General features: G+C 47.9%; 1 protein-coding gene across 8 annotated transcripts in view; it reads left to right on the plus strand.

The window, feature by feature from the left end:
- ripor3 (RIPOR family member 3) overlaps positions 1-22,416 on the plus strand; it is a 38,895-nt gene extending 16,479 nt beyond the window's left edge. For 6 of the 8 annotated variants that reach the window (XM_035631982.2, XM_035631978.2, XM_035631981.2 and 3 more), the window contains 24 exons: positions 9,337-9,435; positions 9,829-9,981; positions 10,664-10,742; positions 11,344-11,367; positions 11,467-11,520; positions 11,853-12,002; positions 12,828-12,891; positions 12,984-13,027; positions 14,187-14,312; positions 14,997-15,142; positions 15,811-15,937; positions 16,402-16,541; positions 16,643-16,867; positions 17,144-17,204; positions 17,841-18,104; positions 18,187-18,332; positions 18,431-18,596; positions 19,286-19,415; positions 19,502-19,666; positions 19,756-19,920; positions 20,955-21,157; positions 21,637-21,720; positions 21,827-21,917; positions 22,004-22,416. In XM_035631982.2, the coding sequence (XP_035487875.2) occupies positions 9,338-9,435; positions 9,829-9,981; positions 10,664-10,742; positions 11,344-11,367; positions 11,467-11,520; positions 11,853-12,002; positions 12,828-12,891; positions 12,984-13,027; positions 14,187-14,312; positions 14,997-15,142; positions 15,811-15,937; positions 16,402-16,541; positions 16,643-16,867; positions 17,144-17,204; positions 17,841-18,104; positions 18,187-18,332; positions 18,431-18,596; positions 19,286-19,415; positions 19,502-19,666; positions 19,756-19,920; positions 20,955-21,157; positions 21,637-21,720; positions 21,827-21,917; positions 22,004-22,104 (3,006 nt within the window). In that variant the 5' untranslated portion in view covers position 9,337 and the 3' untranslated portion in view covers positions 22,105-22,416. Of the gene's footprint in view, positions 1-1,813; positions 2,216-9,336; positions 9,436-9,828; positions 9,982-10,663; positions 10,743-11,343; positions 11,368-11,466; positions 11,521-11,852; positions 12,003-12,827; positions 12,892-12,983; positions 13,028-14,186; positions 14,313-14,996; positions 15,143-15,810; positions 15,938-16,401; positions 16,542-16,642; positions 16,868-17,143; positions 17,205-17,840; positions 18,105-18,186; positions 18,333-18,430; positions 18,597-19,285; positions 19,416-19,501; positions 19,667-19,755; positions 19,921-20,954; positions 21,158-21,636; positions 21,721-21,826; positions 21,918-22,003 lie in introns of all 8 variants that reach the window. The other 2 variants (XM_035631976.2, XM_035631975.2) reach the window with 2 other exon arrangements.
- The last annotated feature ends 1,429 nt before the right edge of the window (positions 22,417-23,845 follow it).

The following is a 23,845-nucleotide window of genomic DNA, read 5'->3' on the forward strand; positions in this document are numbered from 1 at the left end:
ACCGACTGTCAACTCCCTCCACACACACACATATCGCGAGTGTGTGTGTGTGTGTGTGTGTGTGATACACTGATGTTTCTTTAAAAACGCTCAACAAGTCTAGTCATTAGGTATCTGAGTTCATCAACTCGACTAGTACAGATGTGATGCTCATGTTTTGTCGGGTTCCTTCTGTTTGTGTTGCACGTGGTTTGAACAGTGTGTGTGTCTGTTTCTGCATGTGTGTGCGTGTGTGTGTGTGTGTGTGTGCACACGTTTACCACTACAGATGATGAACAGGCCCCTCGTTACACACACACACACACACACACACACACACACACACACACACACACACACACACACACACACACACACACACACACACACACACACACACACACACACACACACACACACACACACACACACACACACACACACACACACACACACACACACCTCCCCACCACATGGGACCCCATAACTCACCCACAGGTCAAGGCTAATTTTTTTTAAGACCAGATCTCACCCCAGCTTTTCCTCCAGACGCCCCTCAACACACACACACACACACACACACACAGACACACACACACACACACACACACACACACACACACAGACACACACACACACACACACAGACACACACACACACACACACACACACACACAGACACACACACACACAGACACACACACACACAGACACACACACACACACAGACACACACACACACACACACACAGACACACACAGACACACACACACACACACACACAGACACACACAGACACACACACACACACACACACACACACACACACACACACACACACACACACACACACACACACACACACACACACACACACACACATTCCTCCTCCACCTCCCAACAGAATCACTGTTTATTGTTTCTTCTGCACATCAGTGAAACATCAGTATTTCAGAACACCGACTCTCCTCCGTCCTTCGTGTCTTTTCCCACGTGTCCTCAGTCACGTTGACTCGAGTCGTTTCTCGACCAGCGGCTACATTCGAAAGATTTTCCCTCCGACTCAGAGAGCTGCGGCGGCTGCACTAGCTGACCTGGACGCCTGAAGCGGCAGCTAATGAATCATGGGAGAATTTCGGAGCAAGATCCTTTTTCTCCTCGCGCTGAAGAGGAATTCGGACGCTTCATCGTAATCAACTCGAGCTACTCACTCTCCACCACAGTCTCCTGACGGAACCGTTTCATGGCATCGTTTTCTTTTTTGCGACGTATTTATCGCGATGCTGATGAGAAGCTGTGTTCGGTGAGTCAGCGCCAGGAACTCATTGGGTCCCTGACGGCCTCAGTGAGAAGTTTGGGGCGGTGGATCTCGTGTCGTTTCTAAGGGTTAAGTTCATATTCCGGAAACATCTCTCAGGCCTTCAAAAAGTTTTGTGCAATAATGGTAACCATGGAGACGACGGTCTCCTCTTTCGACGATTGCCGACTTCTTTTCTTTTTGCACATATTCCCTCTGTTCTCTCTCCTCTACGCTCACTGTGATCCGCTCTACTTCTCTTTTTCCCACTGTCTCCGTCTTAGTGTAAACTGTGTGTGTGTGTGTGTGTGTGTGTGTGTGTGTGTGTGTAACCGGCTCGTATACAGGAGCGCAGGGTGTGTCAGGATATTAAACATTGTTGAAATGGATCTGGGACATTTCCCTGTGAACGTTGCTCTGATTCTTTTCCCTCCTCCTCTCGCAGAGGTTCAGGATCCATCCGGGGCCTTTGTTTGAAATTGAAATACTGATGCCTCTTCTTGTAATTTCCTTGTGTTCTTACTTCATTAATCAGCAGGCGGGTGTCATCTGCCAGATCAGAGACAGACCCGTCTCCACATCGCTCCATCCATCCAGCACCGAGCCTCTCAGCTGGTCACCCTCATGTGTTTGGCATTTGGCTTCTTTTCCCAGCCAGCGTTTGCTGAGCGAGCTGCACAGCTGCCATGTGTTTACATTCGGACGACAGTTCACATAATCAAACAATACAATTAAAAAAAAGAAAGAAAACATAACTCACTTCAGAGACGCTGCGTCCGACTCCTTCCATCAGTTTCCACCGAAGCCACATGAAGGCAACTCTCTGGGCAAAAGAACTTCCTGTTGTGGCACGCATCAGAACAGACACAACAACAACAACAACAACAACAACAACAACACGTGCATCTTCAGCGCAGACGGAAAATCAAATTAAAAGGTAGATTAAAAAGAACAAACAAGTGTTGTAACTCAACAGTTTGACATTTGAAGAGGAAAATGAAACGATGAGATTCTAACAGACAACCGGTCTGTGGGGAAATAAACATATGATATATTTGAGATGCTTTACTTTAGCACTGTAGTCAAAGACTGAACGAGACTGACAGAGACTGACAGAGACTGAGAGAGACTGACAGAGACTGAGAGAGACTGAGAGAGACTGAGAGACTGACAGAGACTGACAGAGACTGAGAGAGACTGAGAGAGACTGACAGAGACTGAGAGAGACTGAGAGAGACTGACAGAGACTGACAGAGACTGACAGAGACTGAGAGAGACTGACAGAGACTGAGAGACTGAGAGACTGAGAGACTGACAGAGACTGAGAGAGACTGACAGAGACTGACAGAGACTGACAGAGAGAGACTGAGAGACTGAGAGAGACTGACAGAGACTGAGAGAGACTGAGAGAGACTGACAGAGACTGAGAGAGACTGAGAGAGACTGAGAGAGACTGACAGAGACTGACAGAGACTGAGAGAGACTGAGAGAGACTGAGAGAGACTGACAGAGACTGACAGAGACTGAGAGAGACTGACAGAGACTGACAGAGACTGACAGAGACTGAGAGAGACTGACAGAGACTGACAGAGACTGAGAGAGACTGACAGAGACTGACAGAGACTGAGAGAGACTGACAGAGACTGAGAGAGACTGACAGAGACTGAGAGAGACTGAGAGAGACTGAGAGACTGAGAGAGACTGAGAGAGACTGAGAGAGACTGAGAGAGACTGACAGAGACTGACAGAGACTGAGAGAGACTGAGAGAGACTGACAGAGACTGACAGAGACTGAGAGAGACTGAGAGAGACTGAGAGAGACTGAGAGAGACTGACAGAGACTGACAGAGACTGAGAGAGACTGACAGAGACTGACAGAGACTGAGAGAGACTGAGAGAGACTGAGAGAGACTGAGAGAGACTGACAGAGACTGACAGAGACTGAGAGAGACTGACAGAGACTGACAGAGACTGAGAGAGACTGAGAGAGACTGAGAGAGACTGAGAGAGACTGAGAGACTGACAGAGACTGAGAGAGACTGAGAGACTGACAGAGACTGAGAGAGACTGAGAGACTGACAGAGACTGACAGAGACTGACAGAGACTGAGAGAGACTGAGAGAGACTGAGAGAGACTGACAGAGACTGACAGAGACTGAGAGAGACTGAGAGAGACTGAGAGAGACTGAGAGAGACTGAGAGAGACTGAGAGAGACTGAGAGAGACTGAGAGACTGAGAGAGACTGACAGAGACTGACAGAGACTGAGAGAGACTGACAGAGACTGAGAGAGACTGAGAGACTGAGAGACTGACAGAGACTGAGAGAGACTGAGAGAGACTGAGAGAGACTGACAGAGACTGACAGAGACTGAGAGAGACTGAGAGAGACTGAGAGAGACTGAGAGAGACTGAGAGAGACTGAGAGACTGAGAGAGACTGACAGAGACTGACAGAGACTGAGAGAGACTGACAGAGACTGAGAGAGACTGAGAGACTGAGAGAGACTGACAGAGACTGACAGAGACTGAGAGAGACTGACAGAGACTGAGAGAGACTGAGAGAGACTGAGAGAGACTGAGAGAGACTGACAGAGACTGAGAGAGACTGAGAGAGACTGAGAGACTGACAGAGACTGACAGAGACTGAGAGAGACTGAGAGAGACTGACAGAGACTGACAGAGACTGACAGAGACTGAGAGAGACTGACAGAGACTGAGAGACTGACAGAGACTGACAGAGACTGACAGAGACTGAGAGAGACTGACAGAGACTGAGAGAGACTGAGAGACTGACAGAGACTGAGAGAGACTGACAGAGACTGAGAGAGACTGAGAGACTGAGAGAGACTGACAGAGACTGAGAGAGACTGACAGAGACTGAGAGAGACTGAGAGAGACTGAGAGAGACTGAGAGAGACTGAGAGAGACTGAGAGAGACTGAGAGAGACTGAGAGAGACTGACAGAGACTGAGAGACTGACAGAGACTGAGAGAGACTGAGAGAGACTGACAGAGACTGAGAGAGACTGACAGAGACTGAGAGAGACTGACAGAGACTGACAGAGACTGACAGAGACTGACAGAGACTGAGAGAGACTGAGAGAGACTGACAGAGACTGAGAGAGACTGACAGAGACTGACAGAGACTGAGAGAGACTGACAGAGACTGAGAGAGACTGACAGAGACTGAGAGAGACTGAGAGAGACTGAGAGACTGAGAGAGACTGAGAGAGACTGAGAGAGACTGAGAGAGACTGACAGAGACTGACAGAGACTGAGAGAGACTGAGAGAGACTGACAGAGACTGACAGAGACTGAGAGAGACTGAGAGAGACTGAGAGAGACTGAGAGAGACTGACAGAGACTGACAGAGACTGAGAGAGACTGACAGAGACTGACAGAGACTGACAGAGACTGAGAGAGACTGAGAGAGACTGAGAGAGACTGAGAGAGACTGAGAGACTGACAGAGACTGAGAGAGACTGAGAGACTGACAGAGACTGAGAGAGACTGAGAGACTGACAGAGACTGACAGAGACTGACAGAGACTGAGAGAGACTGAGAGAGACTGAGAGAGACTGACAGAGACTGACAGAGACTGAGAGAGACTGAGAGAGACTGAGAGAGACTGAGAGAGACTGAGAGAGACTGAGAGAGACTGAGAGACTGAGAGAGACTGACAGAGACTGACAGAGACTGAGAGAGACTGACAGAGACTGAGAGAGACTGAGAGACTGAGAGACTGACAGAGACTGAGAGAGACTGAGAGAGACTGAGAGAGACTGACAGAGACTGACAGAGACTGAGAGAGACTGAGAGAGACTGAGAGAGACTGAGAGAGACTGAGAGAGACTGAGAGAGACTGAGAGACTGAGAGAGACTGACAGAGACTGACAGAGACTGAGAGAGACTGACAGAGACTGAGAGAGACTGAGAGACTGAGAGAGACTGACAGAGACTGACAGAGACTGAGAGAGACTGACAGAGACTGAGAGAGACTGAGAGAGACTGAGAGAGACTGAGAGAGACTGACAGAGACTGAGAGAGACTGAGAGAGACTGAGAGACTGACAGAGACTGACAGAGACTGAGAGAGACTGAGAGAGACTGACAGAGACTGACAGAGACTGACAGAGACTGAGAGAGACTGACAGAGACTGAGAGACTGACAGAGACTGACAGAGACTGACAGAGACTGAGAGAGACTGACAGAGACTGAGAGAGACTGAGAGACTGACAGAGACTGAGAGAGACTGACAGAGACTGAGAGAGACTGAGAGACTGAGAGAGACTGACAGAGACTGAGAGAGACTGACAGAGACTGAGAGAGACTGAGAGAGACTGAGAGAGACTGAGAGAGACTGAGAGAGACTGAGAGAGACTGAGAGAGACTGAGAGAGACTGACAGAGACTGAGAGACTGACAGAGACTGAGAGAGACTGAGAGAGACTGACAGAGACTGAGAGAGACTGACAGAGACTGAGAGAGACTGACAGAGACTGACAGAGACTGAGAGAGACTGAGAGAGACTGACAGAGACTGAGAGAGACTGACAGAGACTGAGAGAGACTGAGAGAGACTGACAGAGACTGAGAGAGACTGAGAGAGACTGACAGAGACTGACAGAGACTGACAGAGACTGAGAGAGACTGAGAGAGACTGACAGAGACTGAGAGAGACTGACAGAGACTGACAGAGACTGACAGAGACGGAGAGAGACTGAGAGAGACTGAGAGAGACTGACAGAGACTGAGAGAGACTGAGAGAGACTGACAGAGACTGAGAGAGACTGAGAGAGACTGAGAGAGACTGACAGAGACTGAGAGAGACTGACAGAGACTGACAGAGACTGAGAGAGACTGAGAGAGACTGAGAGAGACTGACAGAGACTGAGAGAGACTGACAGAGACTGACAGAGACTGAGAGAGACTGAGAGAGACTGAGAGAGACTGACAGAGACTGAGAGAGACTGACAGAGACTGACAGAGACTGAGAGAGACTGAGAGAGACTGACAGAGACTGACAGAGACTGAGAGAGACTGACAGAGACTGACAGAGACTGAGAGAGACTGAGAGAGACTGACAGAGACTGAGAGAGACTGACAGAGACTGACAGAGACGGAGAGAGACTGACAGAGACTGAGAGAGACTGAGAGAGACTGACAGAGACTGAGAGAGACTGACAGAGACTGACAGAGACTGAGAGAGACTGACAGAGACTGACAGAGACTGAGAGAGACTGACAGAGACTGACAGAGACGGAGAGAGACTGACAGAGACTGACAGAGACTGATAGAGACTGAGAGAGACTGACAGAGACTGAGAGAGACTGACAGAGACTGAGAGAGACTGACAGAGACTGACAGAGACTGAGAGAGACTGACAGAGACTGACAGACTGAGAGAGACTGACAGAGACTGAGAGACTGACAGAGACTGACAGAGACTGACAGAGACTGAGAGAGACTGAGAGAGACTGACAGAGACTGACAGAGACTGACAGAGACTGACAGAGACTGAGAGACTGACAGAGACTGACAGAGACTGACAGAGACTGACAGAGACTGAGAGAGACTGACAGAGACTGAGAGACTGAGAGACTGACAGAGACTGACAGAGACTGAGAGAGACTGAGAGAGACTGAGAGAGACTGAGAGAGACTGACAGAGACTGACAGAGACTGAGAGACTGACAGAGACTGACAGAGACTGACAGAGACTGACAGAGACTGACAGAGACTGACAGAGACTGACAGAGACTGACAGAGACTGAGAGAGACTGAGAGACTGACAGAGACTGACAGAGACTGAGAGAGACTGACAGAGACTGAGAGAGACTGACAGAGACTGAGAGACTGACAGAGACTGACAGAGACTGACAGAGACTGACAGAGACTGAGAGACTGACAGAGACTGACAGAGACTGACAGAGACTGACAGAGACTGAGAGACTGACAGAGACTGACAGAGACTGAGAGAGACTGACAGAGACTGACAGAGACTGAGAGAGACTGAGAGAGACTGAGAGAGACTGACAGAGACTGACAGAGACTGACAGAGACTGACAGAGACTGAGAGAGACTGACAGAGACTGACAGACTGAGAGACTGAGAGACTGACAGAGACTGACAGAGACTGAGAGAGACTGAGAGACTGACAGAGACTGACAGAGACTGAGAGAGACTGACAGAGACTGACAGAGACTGACAGAGACTGACAGAGACTGACAGAGACTGACAGAGACTGAGAGAGACTGAGAGACTGACAGAGACTGACAGAGACTGAGAGACTGACAGAGACTGAGAGAGACTGAGAGACTGAGAGACTGACAGAGACTGACAGAGACTGAGAGAGACTGACAGAGACTGACAGAGACTGACAGACGGACGGACGCATCACTCCACCGGACTCTGGTCACATCTCCTCGTCCAAAGCACACCGTCGAGAAAAAACTTAACTTTTCAACTTGAACGGTTGTAGGTTGTTGTTATAAGTGTGTGTGTGTGTGTGTGTGTGTGTGTGTGTGTGTGTGTGTGTGTGTGTGTGTGTGTGTGTGTGTGTGTGTAGAAGTGCTCACTTGGCTCGTTCCGGTTCATCAGACCTGGTTTCTCCATCCCCCCTCCGTGTGTTATGCGTGGTTGCTCGGCAACAGTGTTGGTCTTGGCATCAGGACCACGGTGTGTTTTTACATTCTGGGTCGGGACTCTGAACCGCTTCACGTCTGGCAGCTTGTCGGGACCACGGCGTCGGTTCAAAGCCCCAGTCGCCGGGGCTGGATCGACAGAACCTGAGTGAGGGTTGATTCTTTGATGCGGCGAGACGACGAATCCAACGTTTCCACGTGAAGATCGGCGGGAAAAAAGAACAAAAGAATTCTGAATGAAAGGAAACGCACACAAGGAAGTTCACACAAAAAAAGCTGCACGTTCATGACGTCGAATCATCGGTATTTTTCTTTTCTATTAGATCAAAAAGAGAACAGCTGATGAGGATGTAAGAAAACAATAGTGAAGTTGTTGAAAACAAAAACTGAAATAAAAAACGTTGGACATTTTTGGGGATTTGTCGAAACGTCCTGTCCTGCTGTTCATTATTTCTTATTTTTTCCACTGAAGGATGAACTGATATGATTTTGGTGATTACAGTTCTAAGGTCAAGGTCACTGCGACCTCAAATATTCCGCCGGAACTCCAGAACGAATGCAGTTATTCTGACAAAGTTTCATCATAACAGTTCTTCAACATTACGATCACATCATCAGCTGCGGTTTGACTGGATGTCGAAGGCGAACAGAGCAGCGGCTGAGGTCAGAGAGGACGCGGCCTGGTCTCAGACGTGGACGAGACCGAATAGAGCAGATACGTTGTCGTAGTTTTACAGTGGACGCGTCATATTTTCTCCTCGTGGATTCTTCCGCTTGAGATTGTTGGGACAAATATGAAAACCAGCTGCTGTCCTGCTCCTCGAAAAACCTTCCGATTCAAACTGTCTTGCTCCAAAATGAAACTGTAAACATCTGCGTGCCCTCCGTCTGTGCACTGTACCAACACGTCCACGTTTGTGTGTCTGATGTTTGAGGATGCTCCTCTGGTTAATGTGTCCCAGAGAGGAACGGAAGTGTGTGTGTGTGTGTGTGTGTGTGGTGTGTGTGGTGTGTGTGTGTGTGTGTGTGTGTCTGTGTGTCTGAGTTTGTGTGTGTGTGTGTGTGTGTGTCTGTGTGTGTGTGTGTTTGTGTCTGTGTGTCTGTGTGTCTGAGTTTGTGTGTGTGTGTGTCTGTGTGTCTGAGTGTGTGTGTGTGTCTGTGTGTGTGTGTGTGTGTGTGTGTGTGTGTGTGTGTGTGTCTGTGTGTGTGCCTGTGTCTGTGTGTGTGTGTGTGTGTGTGTGTGTGTGTCTGAGTGTGTGTGTGTGTGTGTTGAGTAGAACGTCAACAACAAAAGGTGAAGATTGGCAACAAAGTCGATGGCACAAGCTCTGACGAAATGATGAGGACATGGGAATTGGGGAGAGTTTAAGCGGTGGCACCGCTCACACGGTGACTAACCATCTCTCTGACTCTCCGCAGGATGTCGGTGAAGCTGCGATTCGACTCCCCGTCAGACGGAGGTTTGCTCCACAGGAGCCGCTCCTTCACGGGGTTCAGCTCTCTGAGCGGCCGACGGCGGTGAGTGACCTGCAGGTTGAATACACGTTAACATTGACGCCGATGCAAACGTACGGTGAGCTGCCGCTTTGAAAAAAGGCCTCGCTCCAGTTCAGCATTTTTGAGGGAAAAAACAAAATGGCCGAAAAAGGTGCCGCTTCCCCAGCCGCCACAAGCGTCGACGTCCAGGGCGCAGGAATCAACGATGGATCCCCGACCCCGACAAAGAAGTCACCTTCACCTGAAACCAAACCAAACCTCGACCACAGTGACGTCACACCATGAAACTCATTTCTTTTTCCCGCCAACACTGTTTTGTAACAGACACAGTTCTCCTGCAGTGTGTGGTTGTGGAGGTTGTGAAGTTACAAATCCAGAGAATCCTCTTGACGTAACTGGATCTCTGCTTTTCAGGCCGTCGTCCGGGCGGAACTCTCTTCGCTCCAAAGCCTCGTCGGGGGGGAAGTCCAGGACGCACCTGTCCCCCAGCAGAGGGGGCGGGGCCGTCTGCTCCCTGCAGCCGGAGCAGGTGGACTCCGTCTTCCAGGCGCTACGCAAAGGACTCAAGTACGTAAACCTTCGCCGCCATCATCATCATCATCATCATCATCACCACGTACTTCTGCAACTCCTGCTTCGTCTGTCACCAACTCAACGCTCAAATTTCACTTCATAAACATAATCCAAACAAGTCACATGACAGTTTACCACAAAGAGGTGGAAGAAGATCCCTCAGTTAAATACCAGGGCCACACGAGCACCAGTACAAACCTGCCCTTTATAGCCTACTTCAGTGAGAATATCAAGAGGACTGTTTTGAATATGACGCATGAATGTGACGCATGAATATGACGTGAAAGCTTCAACCTGTGAGCAGCATTTCACTGGTTGCAACCGTCTCGTGTACAGTTACTGTAGAGTTTTGTCCGTAGGATCACAAGATTAATCTGAGGGATCATTATTACCAAGTTCAGCTTCACTGGATTTTATATTCATATTTTTGCTTCTTTTCTGATCTTTGCTGGGAGTGGTTTTTTTTTGGCAAGATATTAGTTTGACAACTTAAGAGTGTTGGGAACCACTGATTTAGTCTTTAATCTTTATAGAGTCGGTTACATGTGTTATATTGACTAGGATCTCATCAGGAACTGGAGCTGTCGAGTAAACGAAGCGGACTCAAAGGTACAGAAACATCTCTCTCGTGAAACGTGAATCTGACACGTTGTCGGCGATGTGTCTGTTGTCACAGGGAGTTTCTGGACGGTCACCAGGCGGAGATGGACTTCCTGTCGTCGCAGCAGAGGGAGACCAAGAGGAACTCCCGACTGGTGAGGAGAGGGGGGGAAGGAGCGTGTTCAAAATATGTGTTTATGTTTCTATGAAGATGTTTGTTAGTTTCTCAGGAAAGGGAAATCGGGGAATCTCTTCAGATTTGGGATCGACGTTCGCTTGGATTCAAGGATTGAACGGATTTGACTCATGTGGTGAGAGGGTCAAAGGTCAAGATCACTGTGACCCCCTGAATTTCAGGCGCTGCGTTCCATCAAACCTCAGAACTCGGGTTTATTGTTCCGATGTTTAATGTAACGCTGCATAATTATCATACATTTTCACACAAATGTCGAACTGGATAAAAAAAAATCTTGAAGCGATGACATTTTTATACCCACAAGTCAAAGGTCAACTTCACTGTGACGACGCAATGTTCCGACAAATTCGACGTCATCGCTCTGAAACGAAACGGAGGAGATCGTGGAGATATTTTAACATTTCGGTCAGATGTTGAGGATCTCTCCGATACAGGAGACACGTAGAATATCCCTTGATATCTTTTATCAAATTCCGTCAAAGTCTTCACGACATACAGTCAATTACATGACGATGATGATGATGATGATGATGATGATGACACCCTTTCTCTGTTTCCAGGCCTTCCTCTATGATCTGGAAAAGGTAAATCTTTCCCCCAGAGCCATTTTAAAAAAGAAATCCTATTTTATGTTTTTATTTATTTACATAATAAACCAATCATATTTTTTTTTCCTTTCACAGGAGCTCCGAGCGCTGGAGAGATACATACGACGATTAGAATTTCAAATCAGCAAGGTACAGAGACTGTTGCTTCTTTAGACTTTCGTCCTGTCGGTGTAGATCTGAGTTCTGTGTTCAGATGATGAAGAAGACGACGACGAGTGGACACGACTTTCCCTCTGAATGTTTTATGGGAAAATGGGGAGGGGAGGGGCCTTAAAGAGACAGGAAGTGTTTCAGAGCTGCAGGAAAACTGATGTGTTCACTGAACATTAGAGCGAGGGGAACCTCTTCAAGTAATAACCCAGAAATAAAAATCCACAAACATCCCCAGGTGGTGAAGTGGAGGAGAGCGAGTGGATTGGTGGACCAGTGGTTTTGTCTGTGTGTTTGTCTGGTCGCTGCAGGTGGAGGAGCTGTACGAGACGTACTGCGTCCAGTGGCGGTTGTGTGAGGGGGCGGTGAACATGAAGAGAGCCTTCGCCCTGTCGCCGTCCACCAGGGCGTCCAGGGAGAGTCTGCTGGAACTCGGCCGCAACCACAGACACAGCCTGCAGGTACTGACCCGGCACAGACGTCTGTAGGTCTGGACCAGTTACTACATGATGAAGGAAATTAGTTACAAGGAAAGGAGACTTTTCAATGTCTCATTAAAGAAAACAGAGCTGTATTATTTCACTGGGACGAGACAACTGTCACATATTGGAGCAATGAAACACAACTGACCTGATCCTCGACGGGATTTCAAATCGAGCACCGAGTCGGCACAACTGTCCCGACGGAGTGAAATTAAAATGAAAAGAGTTTCTCAGACGTTCACCAGGTGCCTGAGGAGATTAGAATCACCGATCGTCATTTAGACAAAAGTCCTCACACAACGTAACTCGGCAGGGCGACATAACGTCCATATTTCCAGCAGGAAAATGATCTCACGTCACTCGGCTTGTTGGCCTGCTTGTGTGTGTGTGTGTGTGTGTGTGTGTGTGTGTGTGTGTGTGTGTGTGTGTGATGGATATAGGGAGAACTTCAAGCTCCATTTATAAATTATTTATATACAGCATCTATAAATAAATGGACTATATATATAAATATATATAAATATACAATCTGTGGTTTATACGTCAACATCAAAATATGGGGTGATGTCGTACATGTAAATCCATTCCTCCCCTAAAGACTGAACCGCTTTTAATGAGCAATTCCCCCAAATGTGAAAGTAAAAAAAACCAAACCTGTTTTCTTTTGCTACATGTTCTAAAAAAAACACGTCCCAGTGAAATTCCCCCAAAATCTCCAGCGTCAGTGTTCCACGGAGGATCCTGACCTTTGACCCCGGCGAAGGTTGATCTAGTCTGTCTAAAAAGTGTCTGTCTTCTCCGCAGGACATGTCAGTGATGGAGGGAGAGTTGGAAATCCTCCTCGGAGAGCTGCACATCAAAATGAAAGGTACGCACACGCACGCACGCACACACACACACGCTCCCACAGCAGTAATCTGTAACTCGTTGATATCTGACGAGATGTGTTTTCACTCGCAGGTCTGATCGGCTTCGCTCGCCTCTGCCCCGGAGACCAGTACGAGGTGAGCTGTTTGTTTCACCGACACTTTGTCACCGTGACGGAGAATTACAACAAAGAAACATGCAGATTCACCAGAAACACATTTACCCGCGTTTATGTAACATGACGAAAAACATCTAGCGTGCTATCGATGTTTTATTTAAAGAACCCCTCCAGTCACATTTTAAAGTATATCTACTATACCTAATATTTTGTTTTTGACTACTCCAAAAAAAGTTTTAAAAAAACCTCTGAAATGTGTCTGGAAACTATCCACTCTCTCCCTCACTGAGGAATTCTGAGACTATGAATATTCATGTTATGCAAATAACACAGGCCCCGCCCACCACAGCTGCACGAGCTAGGTTGTCTGCTGACACACCTGCCGTTCATCGTGGATGCTAACTGCTAATGCTAATGCTAACTGTCTGCTGACACACCTGCCGTCCTCTCGTGGAGGCTACCTGCTAATGCTGACGCTAACTGTCTGCTGACACACCTGGCATCCTCTCGTGGATGCTAACTGCTAATGCCGACGCTAACTGTCTGCTGACACACCTGCCGTTCATCGTGGATGCTAACTGCTAATGCAAACGCTAACTGTCTGCTGACACACCTGCCGTTCATCGTGGATGCTAACTGCTAATGCTAACGCTAACTGTCTGCTGACACACCTGCCGTCCTCTCGTGGAGGCTACCTGCTAATGCTAACGCTAACTGTCTGCTGACACACCTGTCGTCCTCCCATGATTCGCTGCCTCTCCTGCTCTGGACGTTTCCAGTTTCTTTGCCTCACATTTGCATATTCGACAACGATTGGTTTTCTGAATTTGTGACGAACCAAATCTAGCTTGAACAGGATCCGTTTGAATTTCAAATTGCAGAGAAGTGAAACAGAAATCTCCTCCTCCAGGAGAGGAATGTGAAAACACCAGATACAAGTTGCTGTAGTTAATGTCAGACATGTGAGAGGACAGAGACAGAAGAAGAACACTTTTTTGAGTGGAGGGCGACATTAAAGACTAAATTGTTAAAAAAAATTCTGCAAACAAATGTTTACATCATCTGCACAAACCATAAATATCAACTAACCCTGAACGCACTGAAGAACTGTAACGTACCTGCTGACGTGCGACCTGCTCGGTGATGATGTCATTGTCTCGATCGTGTCACGTGACCAGGTGGTCGTGCGGCTGGGACGCCAGCGCTGGAGGATCCGAGGCCGGATCGAGTCGGACGACACGCAGTCCTGGGACGAGGAGGAGATGGTCTTCCTCCCGCACATACACCACAACTTCGAGATCAAGGTGCAGACGACACGCTGACGCACACACACACACAAAAATTCATAATCATAATTTTTTTCTCAAAATACATATCCTTATGTATGTATCACCTTCAGCTGTGGAAGTTAAATCTGACATTTTTTTATAAATGGTGAATCTGTCGCAGCACTACTTCATGCTACATACTGTCTTTACTAGTTACTTCATAAATTAAGATTTTGATATCAAAAACATATGATCCGCTCAAAAATATGATTTGATTCATAAATTATTTATACAAGAGTATATATAACTCTAATCTGGCTAATGACAGCAATAAAACACTTTGTCACTGGGTATAAATGTTTGTGTATTTACTGTTTGTGAGTATAGTCATAAGTGTTTTTTCATTTGAAAAATGATAAAAGAATAAAATACATACATCACAATAATATCATCAATACGATAGGATAAGATTCTGAGAAGATTGAATTTTGAGTATGTTTTATTTTGAAGTATTTCAACAACAACTTCCTTACTTACATAAAGTATTTAAATACGTCTACTATTACTTTTGTGAACGGCATTGTTGATATATGTAAAAACATTTCTCTTGGGTTTTAAAAAAGAAGTAATTTTACAGTATTAGTGACTGATTTCATTTGTGTTTGAAATGTTGTCGCTGCGGGTTTTTCGCTCTCACCCAACCGAATGCTTGGTCGTCAGGTGACGGAGGCGAAGGGTTTGGGTTGGCTGCTGGTCGGCATGGTGACGTGTGCGAGCGCCGACTTCTTCGTGGCGAGGTCGCAGCTGATGCTGGTGGACGTCACGGAGCTGGGGACCATCAAGCTGCAGCTGGAGGTCACCTGGAAGTACGGACGCGCGCACGCACGCACACACACGCACACACACACACACACACAAAAGACGTGAACGTTCCTCTGAACGCGTGTTACGATGCGAACGTGGCCGGCGAGGTCGTGGGGTCAAAGGCCTTCGTGAGGAGAGAGGGGCAGTGATTGAATGACGTGACGGGGGAGGCGTGTGAGCAGCTCTGTCAGGAAACAAGATGTGGGACTAAACACGGGAGCGTTTTGTCTTCCTGACCTCAGAAGTGCGGCACCTCGTTCTGTCTTGTCCCCTCGGCCTGAGCAGATTCATCATATCGAGTGGTGCACGACGATGACCGACACGAGCAGCTGTTCCACACAAGATCCGAGTGACAGGCGGCGACAGAGGGAGTGATTTAAAACTGAGGAGGCTGAGAACACGGGACAAAACTGTTTTTCTTGTCTCCGCCAATCATCCTTATATGATTCCATTCTCTTCTGAAGCGTTCCACTCGTGACTTCACCACATGGTCAAACTAGAAAAGAAACAAACAACGAGGAAATGATGTGTGGGATTATTTTAGATTCACATTCGTATTGAATCTCCAGAAAATCTGTTGTTTTTCTGTTTGTTCTCTGCCTCACACACACTATCTATGTCTCTGTGTGTGTGTGTGTGTGTGTGTGTGTGTGTGTGTTTGCACTGACAGTCCATTCGACAGCGCCGAGAAGATGCGTCCGCTGTCCGTCAGCAGACAGTCGGTCTCCAGCAGGAAGAGTTCCGTGTACAGCTGGACGGCGCCGAGCACTCCGTCCTTCACCGAGAAATACTTCATAGTGAGGACACACACACACACACACATGCACACACAAATGAATAAATGTTCATATATAATTAAAAACTATATAGTATAATTACTCAGAGTTAGTGAAATGTCTAATAATCAAGGAACAAAATACAAGTGATGTGTTTTGAATTTGGAATTGACCATGTTTTTTTTAATAGAAAAAACACTAGAAAACTTTGCATCAATATAATTATCATGTAAAAATATTTCCCATATTTCTTTCGAATATGATAATATTCTATATATTCTCAATATAGTTTTCTGTCACGACTATAAACAAGAAGTGTTCGTGAGCTGCATCCTCGAATTTTATTGAAATTGATACGTTAAAAACAGCCAAATTTCCTCAAACCTCCCTGAATCAGTTGAATCTAGTCTCGGCTGTCCGTCACACTGACTTGACACTATGATATTTTACTGTACGTCCATCGTCTCCCTCCTCCTCCTCTGCAGTCGATGGTGCGCGAGCTGCAGGATCGGGACGGTTCCCTCCCGTCGCTCGTGTCCAAAAGTCACCCCAACCGGGGAGACATGTCTCTGCTCAGCTACCTGTCCAACCCCGTCCACAGCGCCAGGGGCCCCTACACCCCCAGGTAGGTACAGTAGGTACAGTCGGTACAGTTAAAAACAAAAAAGTAAACAAAATATAAAATATATGTTTGTATTCCTCACGTGGAAATCGATTCCTGCGCAGCCTCACGCGGGCGCACAGCTTCCCCTCCAGCCCCAGTCAGGGCCCCAGTCTGGGGGGAAGCCAGACTCGCCTGTCCCTCGGGGAGGAGGGATCCCTGGAGGAGGGGGAGAGGGGGATGAGGATGGACGAGGAGGAGGAGGAGGAGGAGGAGTGGGGAGGAGTGTGTGACACCACTCCCTCTACACCAGCGGAGAGTAAGACAGGATCCCTGCTGGTCCTGCAGAGGTGAGGAAGAACTCCCCAACCACTTGTTTTGCATTTTAAATTTAAATTTAAAATAAGTTGTGGTTTGATGGTTTGTGCTACACGTCGATTAGTCTGACGCTGTGACCTCTGCTCCTCCGGCATGTTGGTCTGGATGTTTTCATTTAACTGACCGATCAGTTTTCCTCCATAAAGTTCTGGTATTTACCCGATATGAAATCCAAAAAACAACTCCGTGCGAGGCAGCAAAGTGGTCAAACACTTGGACTTCCGCTGACGAACTTGTTCCCGACACAGGTCCAGCACTCCGGACATCCTCAGGAAGAACCCAGCTGGAGAACCGGATGCTGAGACGCAGGTCAGCCGGGGGGCTGGGGGGTGAACTTTGTCCCAAGTGTCTAGAGACCTGGTCCTTCCACCACAGGTTCAGGTGGTTGAGGCCCCGATGTCTGAACGATTATGTGTCCCATTAATAAAGTGTCACTGATTAGAGGGAAGGTAAAAACAGGTGTATTTATTTTAGAAAGAAAGAAAAAAATCGGAGAATAAAGTCGTCGTATTATGAGTGTGAAGTCGTAATTTTGAGATTTGTGTCATTTTAGAGGGCGGAGCGGTATCAGGAGATAAACTAAAGTTATACTTTAGTATGGTATAGTTCACAGTTTCATGAATAACTTCATAAGAAAGTAATAATAAACTGTTGGCACATCAGCATCACATGATCATAAGTATCAGGACTTTGAAAAGATTGGAGAGACTGTTTATTCCAAAGAAAGAACGACACAGATTGTGCAGATCACCGATTTTTTTTCTCTTCAATCTGTACTTAATAACCTGCCGTAGTGGTTTGCTTTTAAAAGAGGTTCTAATTTCTTCAATCTCATCTTTTCCTCCGACGTCTCGTTGTCGTCGTCTTCTCTCGTCTCATCGGGTGTCCCCTGGTTTCATCTCCTCTCATTATGACCTCGTCCCCCCCCCCCACGTTTTCCTCCAGGACTCCGCCGACCTCCACCGTCGCTCGTACTCTTTCCCCACCTCGCCCACACCTCCTGCTGCCCGGCCCCCGGCCGCAGCCCCGACCTCGGCCGCTCCGACGCCGGGGAGGTCGGGCGTGAGCGGCGCCCAGCGCGGGGCCCAGGCCCTCAGGCTCGGGGCCCTGATGGCCGAGCTGGAGAAGACGCTGCGGGACCAGAGTCTGTCCGAGAAGGAGCTGAGAGCCCTGGACCACCAGGTCCTGCACCTGGCGACCATCCTGAAGGTACCGGCGTGTCTTAATCATATCGCAGACACGTCTGAGTCATTGTTTATCTCTTGTCTTCATCCTCGTCTTCTCCCTTCAGAACGACCTCTCGCTGTTCAGGAGCTCGTCCTCGGAGGAGACGCTGGCCGTAGAGGAAGTGCTGGGCAGCTTTGACTTCCTGTCGCACGACTTCAACGCGGACGACGACACTTCCTGTTTGGGCAGCGTGCGACTGAAGGACAGCGGGTGAGTTTCCACGCAGACAGAACGAAAATCAGTCGGCTCCCGATTCCCCGTCAAACAACTTCGTCTCTGCTTTGTGGGGGTTTTTTCCCGTCCGACAGCATCAGCTCGTTCCAGCAGAGCACCACGAGGAGCCTCGGCCTCCTCTCGCACGACAGCCAATCGGCCTCCGAGGAAGAGTTGATCATCGCCCCGCTGACTTCTGGGAACTGGGGCCTTGACCAAGCTCTGGAGACTCACCTGGACATTTGCTTCATCCTGCTTCAGGTAGGAGATGTTCAAGTTCCCCCCTGAGGATCGGTAACGTATTTCCGAAGAGCCGTGTCCACGTTAGAGGGCAGTTTTTGGATTATCGTTTGACACATTAGACCTTTTGTTCCGTCAGTAAATCTCCAGATCGTCTCCAACGCGCTTCTACTTCCTGTGGACTCTTTACATCTTCTCTGTCAGAGCTGCTGCCTCAGAACGTGAGAGGAGAAGCTGCCCGTTGAAGTGAAAAAGGAATTTACTGAGCCCAAGTTATTGGTTTCCAAAGAAAAATCGTTAAGCAGCCACGTATCCCGATGTGCACTCAGCAGCGGCTGTAAAGAGTTTTAGTGCTTAAACTTGGAGGAGACGAGGTGAGAAAGAAAAAAAACAAGAGAATGAGTCGTCTCGGCGAACGCCAGGAAACAATACAAAGCCCTGGAGCAGCTCGGTAACTGTCGATGTACAAACATCAGGAGCAGAGGAGGAAGTCCGGGCGATCGAGTTGTAGAACCGCAAAGTCCGCGGAGAGAGGGAAAGGAGGTCGAGGTGGACCAATGCGTTGACAGAACTTTGGTCGTGCGAGAGATGTTTAGTGGTTTAGGGGCCTGGAAGTGTTATTTTAATCTTTCAACAACACAGGAAGTGATAAGGAGGCTGCTGGGAAGCTCATTCATTCCCATCGTCTCTCACACTCACGTCTCCTCTAGATGACCAGAGCGACCGACTTCGGCCCGTCGAGGACGGACCTGCTGGAGGAGACGTCCCTTCAAGCCGACGTCCTGGACAGAATCAGCTCCCTGCTGCTCGAGAAGAGCGACGACGTCTCCGCTCGTGACGGTCAGTTGAGGATCTGCTTCTTATCAGAGAACGCGGTCGTAAGAGACCCGCTGAATCTTTGATGAACCCTGGTCTCCCTTGTCCAGTCCTCCCCAAGGCCCAGAGGACCAGGGACGTCCTGTTGTTCTGGGAGGAGTGCGCGAGCGACGGCGGCTCCCTCTTCTGTTGCGACGCCAACAGCTTCACCAGGACGCTGAGGAGACGCTACACGCACAAGCTGAAGGCCAAGCAGCCCGGCCAATCAGAGAAAGGTACAGATAAAGAACAGAAACCTCGTCCTGATCGGTCGAACTCTGCAGCGACGCACCAGCAGCTGAACAAACCTCTGTGTCTCCTCCAGTGTTTGCTCAGCTCCTGCAGCAGGTGCAGACGACCTGTCGGGCGGCGCCCGGCCCGCGGCCCGTCTGCAGCCCGGACAGAGTCACCGTCTTCCAGCTGTCGGCGTATCTGAAGCGCTGGAGCCTCCGGGAGCTGGGAGAGCACATCTTGCGCCTCTCCAGAGAAGGTACTAAGACTTCCGACGACGAGCCATAGTCTGTACTCGAAGAGAACGTGTTAATACATCATCTTTTGCTTGTTCATGAGTTGGAATCCCACCATGCAGATGTTACATTCATTTTTACATTCATTTGTAAAGGGGTGAGGGAACATATTTTTGAAAACTAAATTTGACAGGTGCAAACAGTTTGTGTATGGAGATATGTGCAAGTGTTTGTATATTCTTGTGTGTGTGTGTGTGTGTGTGTGTGTGTCCGCTTGTGCGTGCTGGTATCAGTTGTATACTTGAGGAATGTTATGTCGCCGCTGCGGTTTCTCCTCGAGAGCTTCAGAATCTGAGAACGTTCCAGAAATTCCAGCATATTAAAAGGAATCCGGACCATCTGTCAACGTCGCTGCCAAGAACGGCCACGCCAAACAAACAGTGTGTGTGTGTGTGTGTGTGTGTGTGTGTGTGTGTGTGTGTGTGTGTGTGTGTGTGTGTGTGTGTGTGTGTGTGTGTGTGTGTGTGTGTGTGTGTGTGTGTGCGTGTGTGTGTCGAGGGGGGTCACAGTTTTCCTTAAAGGATCTTTTCAACAGCCACATGATTCATCTTATTACCAAAACATGTTTAGATATGAAGACACAGAAACACTTCCATCCTCCCTTTATTCCTTCCCTCCCTCCACTTCCCCCCTACGTGTCTCCAGTCTGCGATTTATTAAACTGATGAACTACGTTGGCCTTATTAAAAACTGCTAAAACAACTAGTTTCTGCTCCAAAATTCAGTCAGCAGACGAATCGAGTCTGAAATAAATGTTTGGCATTCGTTTTAAAAGCACGTCGGACACCGGGCGGGGGGCGGAGCTTGCAGCCCAAAGAGCGCCAGGGGAAATGAGATCAAACTGAGATGTGATAGCTGCCATTGCACATTTTAAAACTGTACTGTTTGAATATGTTGTGTATGAATTGCATCCCAAATTTCCAGATCCTAAACCCTCCATCCAGGGGTCAACGTCCCCATATGAATCAGTTTCCTCCTGGTCACTCTTGTGTTTCAGAGCACATCCTGTCGGCCCTGGGGGGCCCCAAACGGAGGCGAGCTTTGAACAAGCTGAGGGGGCGGGGCGTCGCAGAGCTCCTCCCACTGGGCCGCACGCTGCGGACCCTGGCCGCCCTGCAGATCGACCCCAACCACAAAGTCTGCAGAGCCGCGGCCAACTGTCTGTGCCGAGCCGCCGGCTGCAAGACCTTCAGGAGCCGGGTACGTCCGGCCACTTCCTGGACGTCGGGCGACGAATACAGGGGGCGACATTTTCAAAATCCTGAACTTTAATGGTTGACGTTCGCACACGGCGCGTCACGTTAAATATTGCTGCCGCAATGAATTGTGGGGCGTCTACATCTCCAAAGGAAGCATCGAATCGCCTTTCCTAAACATTTAAAGAATCTGGGTTGAGGTCGAATTGTCAAATTGACCCGGAAGTATTTCATCAGCAGCCATTATAAGAGCTGTTCAGATTCTCTAAATGCTCCCTTTCCTATGTCCTTTAGCAGAGGGTACACTGGAGCTTCCTATGTGAAAGGAAAGGAGATATGGATGTCCCACACTCCAACACACGAACGTCAACGATTCAGTAGAAGACGAAGTAGAAGAAAAGTATGAATATCTTCTGTCTTGGGTTTCACTTCCTCTTCTCATCAGAACCATCGTGTGTGTGTGTGTGTGTGTTTCCTCCGCAGGCCGTGGTTTACTACACCGAGAGTTTAAAGAGCAGCGATGTTCAGATCCAACATGGCTCCTGTCTGGCTCTGAAACGCCTCAGGGTGAGCGACGCACACGTCATCACACAAACACCGTCCGCAGACACCGACGTCGTTTATCATCCCGTGTGTGTGTGTGTGTGTGTGTGTGCGTGTGCGTGTGTGCCAGGCGACGGAGAGCGTGGACCACATCGCAGATTTGTGGAGATCGACGGACGAAGATCTTCGCAGCGCCGCCAGAGAGACCGTCCTCTCCTTTGGTGCGAACATGAACTTAAAACTACTTTATTTTAAGATCATTTTATATTATTATCATTATATCACTCTCTTATTGTACCCCCTGCAGGTAAGAAGGGTTTCCTGGCCTTCCAGAGGATGGACCAGCTGTACACCGAGATGCAGGAGGAGGCGTATCAGAACCAGGAGACGGAGATCACCATTCTATAGGAAACACGCGTGGGACTAAAACGTTTTAATTGTAAACGACCCGACGTGAAAACTCTCGAAAGTTCACGAGCCTGCACTGAAGAGGAACGAGGACAGGACGAAGCATCTTACTTTTTGAAAACCCTGAGGAAGATCCAACGATGACGACTTCAGGTTTTTTCTCAATCGTTACGATCTTTTTTTTTTTTTGCTCAAAAGCTTCAATTTTTTTCCTGGAGCCTGTGACCAGAGAATTATGGCGCTTGAATTTATTTTTCTGGTCAAATATGTATACGTTTTGTTTGAAAGAAAGAAAGAAAAAAAAAAAGAGGAGTTTGGTTCTTTTTCTTTATTTCAGTATCATTTAGATATTTAACCAGTTGGGGTTTTTTTGGGACATATTTTCAACGGCCAATGTGTTTGTTTTATAAAAAAATGAATGGATGAATATTATTTCACATAATGTCAGGTGTGTGTGTGTGTGTGTGTGTGTGTGTGTGTGTGTGTGTAGTGAAGAGAAAATAATGTAGAAAAAAAGTCCATACTGTCATGTGGAAGTTAAAAACCCTGAGGGACCAAATCAATCTGCAAAGCGCGATAATCTACCTGTGAAAAACAAAATGGCTGCTGAAACGGCCTCCGAATGGAGCTGAAACGTTTGAGCCAAACAGTATTTACGCCTCTTTTTCTAAACCTGTGGTTTTCTGGGAGCAGCTGCTGGACCTGACTTTAATGTGCTGTCATGTTAAAGACATACATATGTACGGAAGCTCTGAACTGCCACAGTGGAATTAAGAATATCTCAGGTGTTTCTCATTATTACGACATATTTTTCTCGCTATAACGTGATGACGTTCTTGTCAAAAAGAGATCATTTTCTCATTCAGACGTAATACATTTTCTAGTTAAAACGAGATCTGTGACACACTGTTTGTGTCTCAGCTGGGAGGCTGAGGATGGAGAGACAGGTGGACGGACTGTGTGCGCACGTCCTTGAGAGGTCAAAAATCTACTGGAAGAACGTGTCGAGAAACACCTGAGATATGTCCAATTCCACTTTGGCAGTTCAGCGCGTCCGTACATATGTGACAATATATACCGGGGGACTTTTCCCCATCACGCGTCGAAATGGACGATGTTGCCCTCGTCACCTTGTAAAAGCAACGTTTTGGGGTCAAAAAACAAAACCGAAAAGAAAAAAAATTAGTCCAGGTAAAAACCTAGATAACAATATTTTTCACAAATCAATACATTTAAATTATGAGTCACTGAGTTTCCGCCGACATATTATTCCACGTTTCCCATGCTGCTGTCAGGGGCTCAGCTTGGTCCCATGGCTGAGATGGAGGCAGGTGCTGCCCCCTGCTGTCGGCTCGGGTCTAGCACGAGGTTTTCATCAGGTCCTGACCTGAGGACGTTTTCACTGAGGCTGTGTGGTTACACTGACCTGGGACCTCCTCCTCCACTGGGATACTTAAAGACTGTGCGGGAGGTCGACACAATGTCGTGGGAAGAAAGTGTTTTTGACGAAAGGTCAAGGTTTTCGTCGTAGAAAAATGACGCCGGGGTCAAAATGTTCAACGTTACCGAAGATGGAAAATCAATTGAGCCACATGGAACTGTCACGACGGGCTTCTGTGTTTATTAATAGGAGCTGGGTCTTAACTGTGTTTGAAGATTCTCTCACATTGGTTTCAAGGAACAAATAATTCAGATTATACATATTTTTTTCTGGAATAGATTCCACTTCTAGATTGACTGA

This window comes from Scophthalmus maximus, chromosome 6, assembly GCF_022379125.1.
Source record: "Scophthalmus maximus strain ysfricsl-2021 chromosome 6, ASM2237912v1, whole genome shotgun sequence".
Taxonomy (NCBI): domain Eukaryota; kingdom Metazoa; phylum Chordata; class Actinopteri; order Pleuronectiformes; family Scophthalmidae; genus Scophthalmus; species Scophthalmus maximus.